Here is a 17835-nt window from a genome sequence, read left to right as displayed (position 1 = left end):
TTAAGAGCTCTAAAAGGGCATAATACTCTTTCTAGTTCATTGCCTACGATCTCCGATAAGCTGGGAATATCGAAAGATTTAGGCCAAGGACGAGAAGGTAGCTCATTCTTGGCTAGGAAACCAAGCTGCAGAGAACAAGTAGCTTTTTCCGACAAAAATCCGATGTTCTTGCTGAAGGCATGAAGCTCACTGACTCTTTTAGCCGAGGCCAAGCATACCAGGAAAAGAGTCTTAAGAGTGAGATCTTTCAGGGAGGCTGAATGTAAAGGCTCAAACCTGTCTGACATGAGGAATCTTAGGACCACGTCTAAATTCCACCCAGGTGTAGCCAAACGACGTTCCTTAGAGGTCTCAAAAGACTTAAGGAGGTCTTGCAGATCTTTATTGTTGGAAAGATCTAAGCCTCTATGCCGGAAGACCGAGGCCAACATGCTTCTGTAGCCCTTGATCGTAGGAGCTGAAAGGGAGCGAACTTTTCTCAGGTATAAGAGAAAATCAGCTATTTGGGCTACAGAGGTACTGGACGAGGATACGGAAACTGACTTGCACCAGTCTCGGAAGACTTCCCACTTCGATTGGTAAACTCTAATGGTAGACGCTCTCCTCGCTCTAGCAATCGCACTGGCTGCCTCCTTCGAAAAGCCTCTAGCTCTCGAGTGTCTTTCGATAGTCTGAAGGCAGTCAGACGAAGAGCGTGGAGGCTTTGGTGTACCTTCTTTACGTGTGGCTGACGTAAAAGGTCTACTCTTAGAGGAAGACTTCTGGGAACGTCTACCAGCCATCGAAGTACCTCGGTGAACCATTCTCTCGCGGGCCAGAGGGGAGCAACTAACGTCAACCTTGTCCCTTCGTGAGAGGCGAATTTCTGCAGTACCTTGTTGACAATCTTGAATTGTGGGAATGCGTAAAGATCTAGGTGAGACCAATCTAGGAGGAAGGCATCTATATGTATTGCTGCTGGGTCTGGGACTGGAGAGCAATAGATTGGAAGCCTCTTGGTCAGCGAGGTTGCAAAGAGATCTATGGTGGGTTGACCCCAAGTCGCCCAAAGTCTCTTGCACACATCCTTGTGGAGGGTCCATTCGGTTGGAATTACTTGACCTTTCCGACTGAGACAATCTGCTAGGACGTTCAAGTCGCCCTGGATGAACCTCGTTACTAGGGAGATGCCTCGATCTTTTGACCAGATGAGCAGGTCCCTTGCGATCTCGTACAGAGTCATTGAGTGGGTACCTCCCTGTTTGGAAATGTACGCCAAGGCCGTGGTGTTGTCCGAGTTGACCTCCACCACCTTGCCTCGAAGGAGATTCTCGAAGCTTATCAAGGCCAGGTGAACCGCCAAAAGCTCCTTGCAGTTGATATGCATGCTCCTCTGACTCGAGTTCCACAGACCTGAGCATTCCCGACCGTCCAGCGTCGCGCCCCAGCCCAAGTCCGATGCGTCCGACAAGAGAAAGTGGTTGGGTTTCTGAACTGCTAGGGGAAGACCCTCTCGTAGACTGATATTGTCTTTCCACCAAGTCAGACAAGTCTTTATCTTTTCGGAAATCGGGATCGAGACCGCCTCTAGCGTCTTGTCCTTTTTCCAGTGAAAAGCTAGATGGAATTGTAGAGGTCGGAGGTGTAGCCTTCCTAGCGAGACAAATTGCTCCAGGGATGACAGCGTTCCTACCAGACTCATCCAAAGCCTGACTGAGCAGCGTTCTTTCTTCAACATCTTCTGGATGACGAGCAGGGCTTGATCTATTCTGGGGGCCGACGGAAAAGCCCGAAAAACTTGACTGTGAATCTCCATCCCTAAATACAGAATAGTTTGGGATGGGACCAGCTGTGACTTTTCCAAGTTGACTAGGAGTCCCAATTCCTTGGTCAGATCTAGAGTCCAATTGAGATCCTTCAGACAGCGATGACTGGAAGAGGCTCTGAGAAGCCAGTCGTCCAAATAAAGGGAGGCTCGGATGTCCGATAAATGGAGGAATTTTGCCACATTCCTCATAAGCCTCGTAAACACGAGAGGAGCCGTGCTTAGGCCAAAGCACAGGGCCCGAAACTGGTACACCACATCGTCGAAGACGAATCTCAGAAAAGGTTGGGAGTCTGAGTGAATGGGGATGTGGAAGTAAGCGTCCCTTAGGTCTAGAGAGACCATCCAGTCTCCCTTTCTGACCGCTGCTAGGACTGACTTTGTGGTCTCCATGGTAAACTTCGTCTTTGTGACAAAGACATTCAGAGCACTGACGTCTAGCACCGGTCTCCAACCTCCTGTCTTCTTTGATACTAGGAAGAGACGGTTGTAAAACCCCGGTGATTGAAGGTCCGAGACTTTGACCACCGCTCCCTTCTCTAGTAAAAGAGACACTTCCAGTTTCAGGGCTTGTCTCTTTGCTTCCTCTCGGTACCTGGGAGAGAGATCGATGGGGGACGTCGCTAGAGGAGGTCTGCGTACAAAAGGGATTTTGTACCCCTCTCTGAGCAACCTCACAGATTGTTGATCTGCGCCTCTCTTCTCCCAGGCTTGCCAGAAGTTCTTGAGTTTGGCACCTACTGCTGTCTGAAGTTGCGGGCAGTCAGACCCTGAACCGAGAGGACTTGGATCCTTTCCTCTTTCCTCTCTTCCCTTCGGCACGAGCACCTCCCCTGCTGGAGGCTCTGCCACGAAAGGGCGGGATAAACCTGGACGCTGGAGTGTCTATCCTAGGTCTAGCAGACAAGGCAGGCAAAGGGGGAGCTTTGCGAGCCGAGGACGCAACTAAATCGTGGGTGTCCTTCTGCACTAAAGACAAGGCAATTTCCTTAACTAAGACTTCAGGAAACAAGCACTTAGACAAGGGCGCAAAGAGTAGCTCAGATCTTTGGCATGGCGTCACTCCTGCTGACAGAAAAGAGCACAGAGACTCTCGTTTCTTAAGGACTCCGGACGTGAATGAAGCGGCAAGCTCGTTGGACCCATCGCGGACGGCCTTGTCCAAGCAGGACATAATGAGTAAGGAAACATCCCTATCGGCAGATGAGATTTTCCTACTCAGGGCTCCCAAACACCAGTCCAGGAAGTTAAAGACTTCAAACGCCCTAAATATGCCTTTAAGAAGGTGGTCCAGGTCCGAAGGTGACCAACTAATCTTCGAGCGTCTCATGGCAAGGCGACGGGGAGAGTCTACAAGACTTGAGAAGTCGCCCTGGGCAGAGGCAGGAACTCCCAAGCCGAGAACTTCTCCCGTGGCATACCAGATGCTCGATCTAGACGAGAGTTTAGATGGGGGGAAGGCAAATGCCGTCTTCCCTAAACTCCTCTTGGTCTCTAACCAATCGCCTAACAGCCGTAAAGCTCTCTTGGATGAGCGAGAGAGGACGAGTTTCGTAAAGGCTGGCATGGTAGCAGGAACGCCTAAAACAAACTCGGACGGCGGCGAACGAGGAGCCACAGAAATAAAGTGATCAGGGAACAACTTTTTAAAAACAACCATGACTTTTCTAAAGTCCAAAGATGGTGGAACTGCTTTAGGCTCATCTAATTCAGAAGGCTGATCCTCAGGCTGTGGTTCAGCAACGTCCTCATCTGACAGTTCCTCATCTGATAACTGATGAGAAAACGGCAAAGGTGTAGGCAACGTTTGACTCGCAGAGTCCGGTCGCACTGGTGCATACGTGACGGAGCAGGACGCAGCGTCCTGAAACTGCTGAACAGTCTGGGAACTGTCAACAACAACAGGTGCGCGAGGACGCACAGCGTCCACCCGAGACTGTTTAGACTGTCTGGGTTGTGCAGTCAACACCATACCGGGTTGCGGAGGTTGACGCACCGCGTCAAAACAAGTCAACTCTGATGGTTGGTGAACGTCCTGAACGTCACCAATCGCATCAGTGCGTTGCCTAACGTCAACGTGCGGCTGGAAATCCACACTGGATCGCATCGGGGGAGGAACAACCCCAACTGGTTGACGCGAGAAAGCTACATCCACGTCAACAGGACGCACAACAGAACGCTTGGATGGCTGATGGCCAGTAGGTTCAACGGAAACCTTCTCAGCGTTGTAGTCCTCCATCAAGGACGCAAGCTTAGACTGCATGTCTTGCAGTAACATCCATTTAGGGTCTACGGAAGCAGGTGCGGTAACAGACGGGGTTAGCGACTGAGACAGCACAACTTTGCCTCTCTTAGGCGGCGAGCAGTCATCAGATGACGGCAACGGGTCCGAACTGTCCCAGTGGCTACATCCGGGACGTTGGACTTGTCCTGAAGGGACCGACTTGCGTTTTAACGGTCTAGAGACCTTGGTCCAAGGTTTCTTACGTGAAACACCTTCGGACGACGAGGTAAAAATGGGCTCTCTCGTCTTATGGTAGGGGCGATCTTGACGAGATACGCCTGATACCAAAGAGGGAACGTCTGTTCGCTGATCAAGGCCTCTCGAACCCATAAGTCGTACGACATTGCTTCTCCCCTGGGCTTGGGAGCTTGCAAGAGGTCCCGGACTAGGTGGACGACAGGCACGAACAGACAAACCCTCGGTCGCAACACTGTTCACAACACTTTGCGTAACACTTGGCACTTTCCCACTTTCCGCCGTGGCACTTTGGCACTTGAGTTCCTTCACGTCCGCCATGAGTTGATTCCGGTCACTTGCTAAAGCCTCAACTCTCTCCCCCAAGGCATGAATAGCACGCATCATGTCTTGCATAGACGGTTCCTGAGTGCTAGGAGGGGGGTTAGGAACAACCACTACAGGGGAAGGATTAGGTTCAGGGGCATGTGGAGAGGAAAAATCTACGGACCTAGAAGAACTTCTCCTTACCCTATCTCTCTCTAGTCTGCGTGTATATTTATCAAATTCGATCCAATCGAATTCCGAAAGGCCCACGCATTCCTCACACCGATCTCCCAATTGACAGGTTTTACCCCGACAATTGGAACAAACAGTGTGAGGGTCGAGAGAAGCCTTTGGAAGACGCCTATTACAGTCCCTAGCATTACACTTTCAAAACTTGGGAACTTGAGAAGGGTCAGCCATTTTGAATTAGTCAAGGGAAAATTCCAAAAAACGATCTAAGTCATCAACAAATAATCCGAATCAAAAAAGAGTTCAAGGGTTTATTTTGAAGAAAAAACACCTGTACTGCGAAAGCTCAAACCAAATTAAAGTACTTCACCAAATATGATGGGAAAAACTCCAGGTTCTACAGCGAGTAAAAGTACGTCTTGTCGTCAACGTCGACAGAGAAGAAATTGAAGGTTTTGTTTACATCCGAGAGTGGTATCTGGCCGACAGTTGGCGCTGGTGGGCACACCCGCAACCTGCATAGCGATCGCTCGCGAGTTTTTTATGTATGTGTCTGTCGAGCTGCAGAGTTGCAGCTATTATATATTCACCGGCTAAGTTAAATATTTAAAAATCCATTAACCAAATCTATTGCAAAGGTATTTAAGGTAAATGGGAATTATGTTTTACTTTACGCTAAGTGATATCATGTTGCAGGTCATGTTAGGGAGGGGTTGCAAGGGGGCAGAGTACCCCCACAAAGAAGGAAGAGGACCCAGACCCTATGCAAGGTTAGGTTAGGACGTATCCCCGTTTTCCTCTCATTCTGTTTTCCTCATTGGAAAACCCAAGAAATTTCACATAGAACATAAATGACCTATATATTTTTTAAACTGCTTTTGGTGTTTATGATCTCTTAATTAAAACCCGGTAAGGTTGTACTGTATTACAGCTTCTGATTTCGAACAGAAAATATATGTTTTCCTGTAGTAAATAACGTGATTTGACCAAATTTGACCTTCATTTCAACCGCAAACCAACAGAATAACCAATTCGACTAACTTTAAGTATCCGGACTGGTTGCTGTTATTACGGATGAAATGAAGGTGAAAACCAGTTAAATCACGTTATTTTCTACAGGAAAACATGTATTTTCTGTTAAAATGATTAAATATAATGTCTTTTATCATATATATTTTGTTAAAAACATAAAAAAGTACCTAGAAGTTCCCAGGTCACAAACCCAATATAATGACCTTTGTTATATCACTTCACTCACGTTATGGTAACGTTAGTACTGTTACGATAACATTATATATAATGGTTCTTGTTTCGCCATTAGCTCACTTCACTCGCATGAAAATAAAACCCCATTTCCTACTAGGAAAAGGCATAACTGCTTTACTATTATCATTAGTAGTTAAGCTACAACTCTAGTTGGAAAAGCAAGATGCTATGAGACTAAGGGTTCAAACAGAAAAAGAACCCAGTGAGTTAAGGAAATAAAGAAATAAATAAACTGAAAGAGAAGTATTGAACCCTTAACATAAAACATTTTGAGAAACAGTAACAACATTAAAATATATCTTTGTTAAATCTTTCATGTATAAACTATTAAAACTTAAAAAAAAAAAAAACCCGAGGAAGAGAGATTAGGTAGAACTGAGTGCCTAAGATACTTCGATGCCCTCATGCAAGAGAACTTTAACCCAAGACAGTGGAAGACTAAGGTTGAGAAACACATGAATGACTGATTTGCACAAAAACTTTTTATTTTCATTAGTAAAATAAATTTTTGAATATACTTACCCGGTGATCATGTAGCTGCAGCTCTGCTGCCCGACAGAAAAAACCTACGGGCGGGATACGCCAGCGATCGCTATACAGGTGGGGGTGTACAACAACAGCGCCATCTGTCGAGTAGGTACTCCAGTACTTCTTGTCAACAAAGAACCAATTTTCTCCTCGGTCCACTGGGTCTCTATGGGGAGGAAGGGTGGGTCCTTTAATTCATGATCACCGGGTAAGTATATTCAAAAATTTATTTTACTAATGAAAATAACATTTTTCAATATTAATCTTACCCGGTGATCATGTAGCTGATTCACACCCAGGGGGGTGGGTGGAGACCAGCATACATGTTAACATTAGAAGCTAAGTATCCCGTATTTCATTTTAGCAGTTATTCAAAATAACAAACATAAAATTAATAAGTACCTGGTAAGGAAGTCGACTTGAACCATTACTCTGCCTTTTTAAGTACGTCTTCCTTACTGAGCCTCGCGATCCTCTTAGGATGCTGAGCGACTCCTAGGTGCTGAAGTATGAAGGGCTGCAACCCATACTAAAGGACCTCATCACAACCTCTAATCTAGGCGCTTCTCAAGAAAGAATTTGACCACCCGCCAAATCAACCAGGATGCGAAAGGCTTCTTAGCCTTCCGTACAACCCAAAAACAACAATAAAAAGCATTTCAAGAGAAAGATTAAAAAAGGTTATGGGATTATGGGAATGTAGTGGTTGAGCCCTCACCTACTACTGCACTCGCTGCTACGAATGGTCCCAGGGTGTAGCAGTTCTCGTAAAGAGACTGGACATCTTTAAGGTAAAATGATGCGAACACTGACTTGCTTCTCCAATAGGTTGCATCCATTACACTCTGCAGAGATCTGTTTTGTTTGAAGGCCACTGAAGTAGCGACAGCTCTAACTTCATGTGTCCTTACCTTCAGCAAAGCATGGTCCTCCTCATTCAGATGAGAATGGGCTTCTCTAATCAAAAGTCTGATGTAATAAGAAACTGCGTTCTTCGACATCGGTAAAGCAGGTTTCTTAATAGAACACCATAAAGCTTCTGATTGTCCTCGTAATGGCTTCGTACGTCTTAAAAAGTACTTAAGAGCTCTTACTGGGCATAGTACTCTCTCTTGTTCGTTTCCAACCAAATTGGACAGACTTGGAATCTCGAACGATTTGGGCCAAGGACGAGAAGGGAGTTCGTTTTTAGCTAAAAAACCAAGCTGTAAGGAACATGTAGCCGTTTCAGATGTAAATCCTATGTTCCTGCTGAAGGCGTGTATCTCACTGACTCTTTTAGCTGTTGCTAAGCAAACGAGGAAAAGTCTTCAAAGTGAGATCTTTAAAAGAGGCTGATTGAAGCGGTTCAAACCTTGCTGACATCAGGAACCTTAACACCACGTCTAAGTTCCAACCTGGTGTGGCTAACCGACGCTCCTTTGAGGTCTCAAAAGACTTAAGGAGGTCCTGTAGATCTTTGTTGTTGGAAAGATCTAAGCCTCTGTGGCGGAAGACTGCTGCCAACATGCTTCTGTAACCTTTGATCGTAGGAGCTGAAAGGGATCTTACTTTCCTTAGGTGTAAAAGGAAGTCAGCTATCTGCGTTACAGAGGTACTGGTTGAGGATACTGAATTCGCCTTGCACCAGCTTCGGAAGACTTCCCATTTTGACTGGTAGACCTTGAGAGTGGATGTCCTCCTTGCTCTGGCAATCGCTCTGGCTGCCTCCTTCGAAAAGCCTCTAGCTCTTGAGAGTCTTTCGATAGTCTGAAGGCAGTCAGACGAAGAGCGTGGAGGCTTGGGTGTACCTTCTTTACATGCGGCTGACGCAGAAGGTCCACTCTTAGAGGAAGAGTCCTGGGAACGTCTACTAGCCATTGCAGTACCTCGGTGAACCATTCTCTCGCGGGCCAGAGGGGAGCAACCAACGTCAACCTTGTCCCTTCGTGAGAGGCGAACTTCTGCAGTACCTTGTTGACAATCTTGAACGGGGGGAACGCATAAAGGTCTAGATGGGACCAATCCAGAAGAAAGGCATCTACGTGAACTGCTGCTGGGTCCGGAATCGGTGAGCAATAATTTGGGAGCCTCTTGGTCATCGAGGTAGCGAACAGATCTATGGTGGGCTGACCCCACAGGGTCCATAGTCTGTTGCAAACATTCTTGTGAAGGGTCCATTCTGTAGGGATGATCTGACCCTTCCGGCTGAGGCGGTCTGCCATGACATTCATGTCGCCTTGAATGAACCTCGTTACAAGCGATATGTTTCGATCTCTTGACCAGGTGAGGAGGTCCCTTGCGATCTCGAACAGCGTCATCGAATGAGTCCCTCCTTGCTTGGAGATGTACGCCAAGGCTGTAGTGTTGTCGGAGTTCACCTCCACCACCTTGCCTAGAAGGAGGGACTTGAAGCTTCTCAAGGCCAGATGAACTGCCAGTAGCTCCTTGCAGTTGATGTGAAGTGCTCTTTGATCCGGATTCCACGTGCCCGAGCATTCCCGACCGTCCAGTGTCGCACCCCAGCCCGTGTCCGATGCGTCCGAGAAGAGAAGGTGGTCGGGGGTCTGAACAGCCAGTGGTAGACCTTCCCTGAGAAGAATGTTGTTCTTCCACCAAGTCAGTGCAGACTTCATCTTCTCGGAGATAGGAACTGAGACCGCTTCTAGCGTCATGTCCTTTCTCCAGTGAGCAGCTAGGTGATACTGAAAGGGTCGGAGGTGGAGTCTCCCTAACGCGATGAACTGGTCCAGCGATGAAAGCGTCCCTATTAGACTCATCCACTGTCTGACTGAACATCGGTTCCTCTTCAGCATGCTCTGGATGCATTCTTGGGCTTGACTGATTCTGGGGGCCGACGGAAAAGCCCGAAAAGCTTGACTCTGAATCTCCATACCTAGATAGACTATAGTTTGGGATGGGACGAGTTGGGACTTTTCTATATTGACCAGGAGACCCAATTCCTTGGTCAGATCCAGGGTCCATTTGAGATTCTCCAGACAGCGACGACTTGACGCAGCTCTTAAAAGCCAGTCGTCCAAATAGAGGGAGGCTCTGATGTCTGCTAAATGTAGGAATTTGGCAATATTCCTCATCAGTTTGGTAAACACTAGAGGTGCCGTGCTTAGGCCAAAGCACAGGGCTTGGAACTGGTAAACCACCTTCCCAAAGACGAACCTTAGGAAAGGTTGGGAATCTGGGTGGATGGGGACGTGAAAGTACGCGTCCTTTAGGTCTAAAGAGATCATCCAGTCTTCCTTCCTGACCGATGCTAGCACCGACTTCGTCGTCTCCATGGTGAACGTCTGCTTGGTGACAAAGACATTTAGAGCACTGACGTCTAGCACCGGTCTCCACCCTCCTGTCTTCTTCGCTACTAAGAAGAGACGGTTGTAGAAGCCTGGGGATTGATGGTCCCGGACTATGACTACCGCTCCCTTTTGTAGCAAGAGAGACACCTCTTGCTGTAAAGCTAGCCTCTTGTCCTCCTCTCTGTACCTGGGAGAGAGGTCGATGGGAGTTGTTGCTAGAGGGGGCTTGCGCAAGAATGGAATCCTGTACCCCTCTCTGAGTAACTTCACAGACTGTGCGTCTGCACCCCTGTTCTCCCAGGCCTGCCAGTAGTTCTTGAGCCTGGCTCCCACTGCTGTCTGGAGAAGATGGCAGTCAGACTCTGCCTCTTGAGGACTTGGAACCCTTCTTCTTTTTGCCACGTTGACTATCGGCACGGGTACCTCCTCTGCTGGAGGTTCTGCCACGAAAGGGCGGAATGAACCTAGACGCTGGTGTGTCCATCCTAGGTCTAGGCACGGAAGGTAAAGCTGTGACTTTACGTGCGGATGACGCCACCAGGTCATGGGTGTCTTTCTGGATCAACGAGGCGGCAATCCCCTTGATCAGCTCTTCAGGAAAGAGACACTTGGATAGCGGAGCAAACATCAGCTCTGACTTCTGACATGGTGTGACTCCCGCCGACAAGAAGGAGTAAAGGTGATCTCGCTTCTTAAGAACTCCAGACACGAAAGAAGCCGCAAGCTCGCCAGACCCATCCCGAATGGCTTTGTCCATGCAGGACATGATGAGCATGGCAGAGTCCTTATCCGAAGGGGAGGTCTTTCTGCTCAACGCTCCCAAACACCAGTCCAGGAAGTTGAAGATCTCAAACGCACGGAAAACTCCCTTCAAAAGATGGTCCATGTCCGAAGAAGTCCAGCAAATCTTGGACCGTCTCATAGCCAGTCTGCGGGGAGAGTCTACCAGACTTGAGAAGTCGCCCTGGGCAGAGGCAGGAACTCCCAAGCCGAGAACCTCTCCTGTGGCATACCAAACGCTAGATCTGGAAGCAAGCTTGGCCGGGGGAAACAAGAAGGTTGTCTTCCCAAGTTGCTTCTTGGCCTGCAGCCACTCTCCCAGTACCCTTAAAGCTCTCTTGGATGAGCGAGCGAGTACGAGCTTCGTAAAGGCAGGAGCTGCTGACTGCATGCCTAAAGCGAACTCAGAGGGAGGTGAGCGTGGAGCTGCAGACACAAACTGTTCCGGATACAACTCCTTAAACAGGGCAAGGACTTTCCTAAAATCTAAGGAGGGAGGCGTAGTCTTGGGTTCATCTATGTCGGAGTGTTGATCGTCCAAATGCGCAGCTTCGTCGTCATCAGAGATTCCTTCATCCGAATGCTGAGGAGGAAGCGGCAAAGGAGGAGAAGAAAGCTGAACGGCTGAATCCGGCAGCACGGGTGCATGCGTAGCTGCACTGGATCCAACATCATGCCGCTGCTGGTCAGTCTGAGAGCTGGCAACAACAAAAGCGGAGTGGTGGTGCGTGGTGGGGACTGCCGTGGGTTGCGGAGACTGCCGCATTGCGTCAAAACACGGCAGCTTGACTGCACCTTCCCACTGCTGATGCGGTAGCTCACGCATGTCAACGGAGGGTGCCGCACGTCGGCTAACGTCAACATGCGTCTGGCAGGGTCGACTGCGCATCGGTGGTGGAGCTCTCACAGCCGGAGTGTGGGAGCAGGCAGCCGCAGTGTCAGCTGAGCGCACAACCGTGGCAGGTTGTAGGCTAACGGGTGCAGCGTCAACCTTCTCAGCACGATACTCCTGCATGAAGGAAGCTAGCTGAGTCTGCATAGACTGCAGCAAAGACCACTTAGGGTCTACAGCGGTTGGTGCGGCAACAGACGGAGTGATTGCCTGCTGCGGAACCACTCTACCTCTCTTGGGAGGTGTGCAGTCTTCGGAAGACTGCGGCGAGTCCGAACTGACCCAGTGGCTACACCTGGGCCGTTGGACTCGCTCGGAAGGGACCTTGCGCTTGAGAGGTCGTGAGACCTTAGTCCAGCGTTTCTGACGAGAAACTTCTTCCGCAGACGAGGAATGAATGGGCTCACTCGTCTGTTTGTGGGTGGGACGATCTCTGCAAGATACGTCCTCAACCACTGAGGGTACGTCTGTACGCTGATCAAGGCCTGTCGAACCCTTTGGTCGTACGACATTGCTTCTCCCCTGGGCTTGGGAGCTTGCAAGAGGTCCCGGACTGGGAGGACGACAGGCACGAACAGACGCACCCTCATGCGTAACACTGACACTTTTCACTGCACTTGCACTCACTACACTTCCCACTGCACTTTTCTCCTTCAACTCTTTGACGTCAGCCAAGAGTTGGTTGCGGTCATTCGCTAATGACTCAACTCTGTCACCAAGAGCCTGAATGGCACGCATCATATCCGCCATCGAGGGTTGATGAGAGCTAGTAGAAGGGTCGGGTGTAACCACTACAGGGGAAGGAATAGGTTGTGGGGCATGGGGAGAGGAAAAATCAATAGAGCGAGACGAACTCCTCCTGATCCTATCCTTCTCTAGCCTACGTGCATTCTTAAGGAATTCTTGAAAATCGAATTCCGAAAGCCCACCGCATTCCTCACATCGATCTTCCAATTGACAGGCTTTACCCCTACAATTGGAACAAACGGTGTGAGGATCTATAGAGGCCTTCGGAAGACGCCTAGAACAGTCCCTAGCGCTACACTGCCTGTACTTGGGGACTTGAGAAGGGTCAGACATCTTGAATTAGTCAAAGGGGGAAATCCAAAATCTATCCAAGTCGTCAACAAATAATCCAAAATCTAATCAATGAAAGTGATAAAGTATTGATGATAACTTCTGTACAGCGAAAGCTAATAACTAGAGAGAATACATCACCAAATAGCGTGAAAATCAACTCCAGAAACAACAGCGTATCAAGTAGGTCTTGCCGGTGGCACGACAGAGAGAAAATTGGTTCTTTGTTGACAAGAAGTACTGGAGTACCTACTCGACAGATGGCGCTGTTGTTGTACACCCCCACCTGTATAGCGATCGCTGGCGTATCCCGCCCGTAGGTTTTTTCTGTCGGGCAGCAGAGCTGCAGCTACATGATCACCGGGTAAGATTAATATTGAAAAATAATAGTTAAAAATACATAAAACACAAGATACCCAGTTGGGAAAATGTATGGTTCTGTATTTGGCGTGATATATCAATCATATATCACCTTTACATAATAGGTTGCTTGAATAATTCATTATTATATGAGAAAGTATACCTCAAGCAAAATATTCAGGGTTATTTCTGAATTTCTCCTTTTCAATATATTGGTAATGACGATAGACTATTGTCGAAACATAAAAGATGCTTGTATTGATGTGAAAAAAATATCCTACAAATCGTGATAAAATAACAAACTCCGAGTGTTTTATACTACATGTTACATGTCAAAACCAAAATTCCTATAGCCTGTACCATTTGATCGGTTGAAAGATTATTCCTATTTTGAGCGAAAAACCAGTAAATAATAAACTCCTTAAAATAACCTATATCAATAACATAATAAAGAAATAGTATGAACAGAGTAAGGGGATATACTGTAAAATTCAATTTCATAAGTTACCTTAGAATGACTTTCGGTCCTAGTGTTAGTACTGTTGGATTCTGACCTCTGTAACGGCAACCCTCTGTGGTATTTCTTTATCACGGTTTCAGTTTCCCCTACGTTGTTTGCTTTAAAGAAGATCGCATTGAATTAATCTAATTTAGAAAACAGAAGACTCCATGAAGCTCAAGAAAAACTTATATAATTGAGTATATAATAAAAGTAAATACAAAGAAGTTAATGCAAACAGCAGATGAAGTTAAAAGGAAAGATGGGGTAAATGGAGTAGCATTTTGAGATTTCAAAAAAAAAAAAAAGAAAAAAAATTACAGATGGACATCACACAAGTTCTGTGACTGCAATCAGAAAGAAAGATGGAATAACAAGAGAAAATGTTGAGGACATTAAAAAAGAATTGGAACTTTATTATGCCGACATATTTAAGTTGGAAAAGAGTAATGCATAAGTTGAAAAACAAGCTGTCAAAATTAATGAATTGGCTTTTATTATTATTATTATTATTATCATTATTATTATTATCATCATTATTATTATTATTATTATTATTATTATTATTATTATTATTATTATTATTATTATTACTTGCTAAGCTACAACCCTAGTTGGAAAAGCAAGATGCTATAAGCCCAGGGGCCCAAACAGGGAAAATAGCCCAGTGAGGAAAGGAAACAAGGAAAAATAATATATTTTAAGAACAACGACATTTAAATATATATTTCCTATATAATCTATTAAAACTTTAACAAAACAAGAGGAAGAGAAACTAGATAGAATAGTATGCCCGAGTGTACCCTCAAGCAAGAGAACTCTAACCCAAGACAGTGGATGACCATGGTACAGAGGCTATGGCACTACCCAAAACTACAGATCAATGGTTTGATTTTGGAGTGTCCTTCTCCTAGAAGAGCTGCTTATCATAGCTAAAGAGTCTCTTCTACCCCTACCAAGAGAAAAGTAGCCACTGGACAATTACAGCGCAGTAGTTAACCCCTTGGGTGAAGAAAAATTGTTTGGTAATCTCAGTGTTGTCAGGTGAATAAGGACAGAGGAGAATCTGTAAAGAATAGGCCAGACTATTTGGTGTATGTGTAGGCAAAGGGAAAGTGAACCGTAACTGGAGAGAAGGATCCAATGCAGTACTGTCTGGCCAGTCAAAGGACCACATAACTCTCTAGCGGTAGTATCTCAACTGGTGGCTGGTGCCCTAGCCAACCTACTACCTACAAAGTGGCTAATGGAAAAAAGTAAAATAGAAAAAGGTACAGTAATGAAGACAACTCCACAAGAGGTAGATGAGGTAATTCTATCCCTGAAAAATAAGAATACACAAAACAGACAGGATATGAGCAATAAAATGTTGAAAAACATGGGACAAGACATAAAGAATAGCACGAGAGAAATTTTGAATGAAATTGAAGAGAGAGTAGAAATACCTGGTTAATGGGATAAACTATAAATATAATCAGTGGGAAAGTTGAAAGGCAGCAGATTAGATATGGACAATAGAAAGGAATAGTTATTACGAACAAGGTTAGTAAAATGTTCGAGAAATTAAAGCTAACGTAAATGAAGAATGAAAATAATAAGATTAGCAGATTTCAGTGTGGTGAGATAGAGGGTATATCAACAGCAGATCACCTTATCACACTGAATTCTGTTTTATATTATAATAATTACTTAGGAACCTCAACAATGGGGATGTGGTAAAGTGTTTCGATCAACTGGGTTTGAAAGACTGTGTTAAAGAACTGAGTAAGGTGGTAGCGAAAGATGATGCTAAGATGATATATAAATTAAATGAGAAAGCTAAGCAATCATTAAGAGTCGTGTTGGATATGTAGAGGAAATTAACATAGAAGGAAATGTTGGACACGGAACAATGTTTGGACCGAACTTATGTTCAAAGGATACGGACAAAATTAATAGTCTACTATAAGTGAGATGATAACGCTGATTAGAAACATCAGAATAGAACCCCTGATTTATTTAGATGATATAATGGTTCAGAGCAACAATAAATACAAAGCAGAAAGAGCTATAGGCAACTGTCGCAGTTTGGAAGAACTAAAGAAATTTCCTTTTACCACAACTTCACAGAAGTCAGTGGCGTTAGTAACAAGACAAAACGGAAGCTAAAAAGGCTAACGGAGTGGTAGAAATGGAAAGATAGAAACAGATAAGGAATATAAATACTAAGGCGAATGGTACTCAGAAAGGGGAAATCATAGTCTTGGCATAAGTAAAAGAGAAGCAACATTAGAATACATGGTGCAAGAAGTTAGGAAGTATGGAGATAGTAACTGAGTAGGAGATTTGCCATTGCTTGTGAAAATAAAGATTTATGAAACAGTAGTAGTACCTCCAATGTTTGAAAATATTGAGACATGGGATGTAATAAAAGAAAAAGAAATGAAAGAATTAGAGGGGATACAGTGCAAAATTATGAAAGGTATAATAGCGGACACAGGAATATGATCTGTTGAAAATAGAATATGGAATAAAAAGGTGATGTTTTTTTCATAATATCAGGTGATAAATGATTAGTTAAAGAGATTGTGGAAGATCAAGTAAGGGAACTATATGGATAATGCTGGGGAAAAAGTCATATAGAAATATGCAAAAAATACCATATAAAAAAACGAAGAAGCTAGGAAGTATAAAAACCAAGAAACCAAGAAAGAAATAAAAAATAAAATGACAAATTAATTTAAAAGAGAAATAGAAGAAAAGAAAGCAGAAATAACCAAATTGACGTTTGTAAATAGTAATTGCAGAAGAGATTATAAGGAGAACTTAACACCAAGGAAGCAGTAATAGTTATGAAAACAAGGTTGAATATGATAGAATTAAAAGAAAATTTTAGAAACAGGAATGAGAACGATAGGCTTTGTGTGTTGTGTAGGGAGGCAGATGATACAACTGAGCATATGTTTAGCTGTAAAGAATTATGAAAATCTAGAAGCAATGGAATAGAATTAGATAAGTTAGAAACACCAACTAAAGATGTTGCCCGGTATATTTGAAAGGTCCGAGAAGTTAAAAGTAAAAGTATGCACGTCTGTGTAGGAGGTAACTGATGATAATGAATTTTCTGCAGATTGCAGCGCTTTGCACCTACTACGCTTCTGATAATTAACAAAAGATCGAATAAGAAAGGAGAGGAGATCAAAACAAAAGTGAAGAATGGGCCAGTAAATTTGGCTAAAGAATTTAAGTATCTGGGTGAATGGTACACTGAGAAAAGAAACAAAGAGTTGAGTTTCAGTAAAAAAAAAAAAAAAGCCAAAGGGTCGCATATATGATACAAGAAATACGAAAATATGGAGATATGAGAAAAGTAGGAAAAATGCATTGGAAGTGAGAAAGAAAATATATGAAACGGTAGTAGTACCAATAATGTTTGCTAAAGTTGGAGACCTAAAGTGAAATGAGAAATAAAGATATGAAAGATCTGGAAAACCTTCTATATAGGATAATAAGGAACGTGTATGAACAACCTGCTAGTACTCCATATTAGGGTAACCCTGCAGAAACAGGAATATGGCCAGTGTCTTGCAGAATAGAGTAGAAAAAAAAATTAATGCTCTTCCATAACATCATAAAATCAGCTAAGAAGACTAGTAAGAGAGATAATTGAGGATTAGTTGAAGAACCCTTATGGAAAGTGCTGGAGTAACATCATAGAAGAACCTGAAGTAAATATGGGATGGAAGTTGAAGAAATAAGAAATTGGGGGAAAAGGACTCTGAAAAAAAATATCAAGATAAGAATTATGGAAAAAAAATAGAAAAAACTATTGAAGAAAAGAAGAAAGCGGTGAAAAAAAAATAAGATTTATAGAAGGAAATGGCCCACAGCCTTATATCAGAGAAATGGATCGGGATAAGGCAACAGTTGTAATGAAGACAAGATTAAATATGCTCAATTTAAAAGCAAATTTCAGGGGAAAATATGCAGATAATTTGTGTGACCTTTGCAAAGATAAAGATACTACCGAACATTTATTTTCATGCCAAAAATTATGACTATTAATGAAACTAAAAATAAGTGTAGGTATGTTGCAAAATCCTGGCAGGGATCTGGTCGCATTTATAAGTAGGGCAATGCCTTTGAAAGAAGAATTGAAGAAGTCCAAACTGACCACAATAGGTTGCCAAAACTGATGATAGCAAGGTGTTATCCCAGCTGATTTCAAGATAGAATGAGATAAAAGTAAATATTGAGATTTCTTCATTACTTTATTTGTGGTACACGTAAAATAAGCTTAATTACAATAATAAGAATAAAAGCTTAGAAGCTTTGCACCTATCTATAAGGCGATAGAGTCCCCGCAAATTTATTTTACGGAGTGAG

The 17835-nt window shown here is 44.4% G+C and overlaps 2 protein-coding genes across 4 annotated transcripts in view; one reads left to right on the top strand and one right to left on the bottom strand.

Annotated features, from left to right (window-relative positions):
- Positions 1-13588, bottom strand: part of mRRF2 (mitochondrial ribosome recycling factor 2) — a 464036-nt gene extending 450448 nt beyond the window's left edge. Inside the window, exon 1 of one of the 3 annotated variants that reach the window (XM_068384901.1) lies at positions 13480-13588. The gene's annotated coding sequence lies outside the window, so the exon portion shown is untranslated. The other 2 variants (XM_068384905.1, XM_068384907.1) reach the window with 2 other exon arrangements.
- A 1892-nt stretch (positions 13589-15480) lies between these two features.
- LOC137660201 (uncharacterized) overlaps positions 15481-17835 on the top strand; it is a 72676-nt gene continuing 70321 nt past the window's right edge. Inside the window, exons 1-2 of the mRNA XM_068394952.1 lie at positions 15481-15581; positions 16580-16746. Coding sequence (XP_068251053.1) covers positions 15481-15581; positions 16580-16746 — 268 coding nt within the window. The remainder of the gene's footprint in view (positions 15582-16579; positions 16747-17835) is intronic.

The sequence above is a fragment of the Palaemon carinicauda genome, chromosome 1, assembly GCF_036898095.1.
Source record: "Palaemon carinicauda isolate YSFRI2023 chromosome 1, ASM3689809v2, whole genome shotgun sequence".
Taxonomy (NCBI): Eukaryota; Metazoa; Arthropoda; class Malacostraca; order Decapoda; family Palaemonidae; genus Palaemon; species Palaemon carinicauda.
The sequence above is the reverse complement of the archived record's forward strand: the minus strand, read 5'-3'. Positions and strand labels throughout refer to the sequence as shown.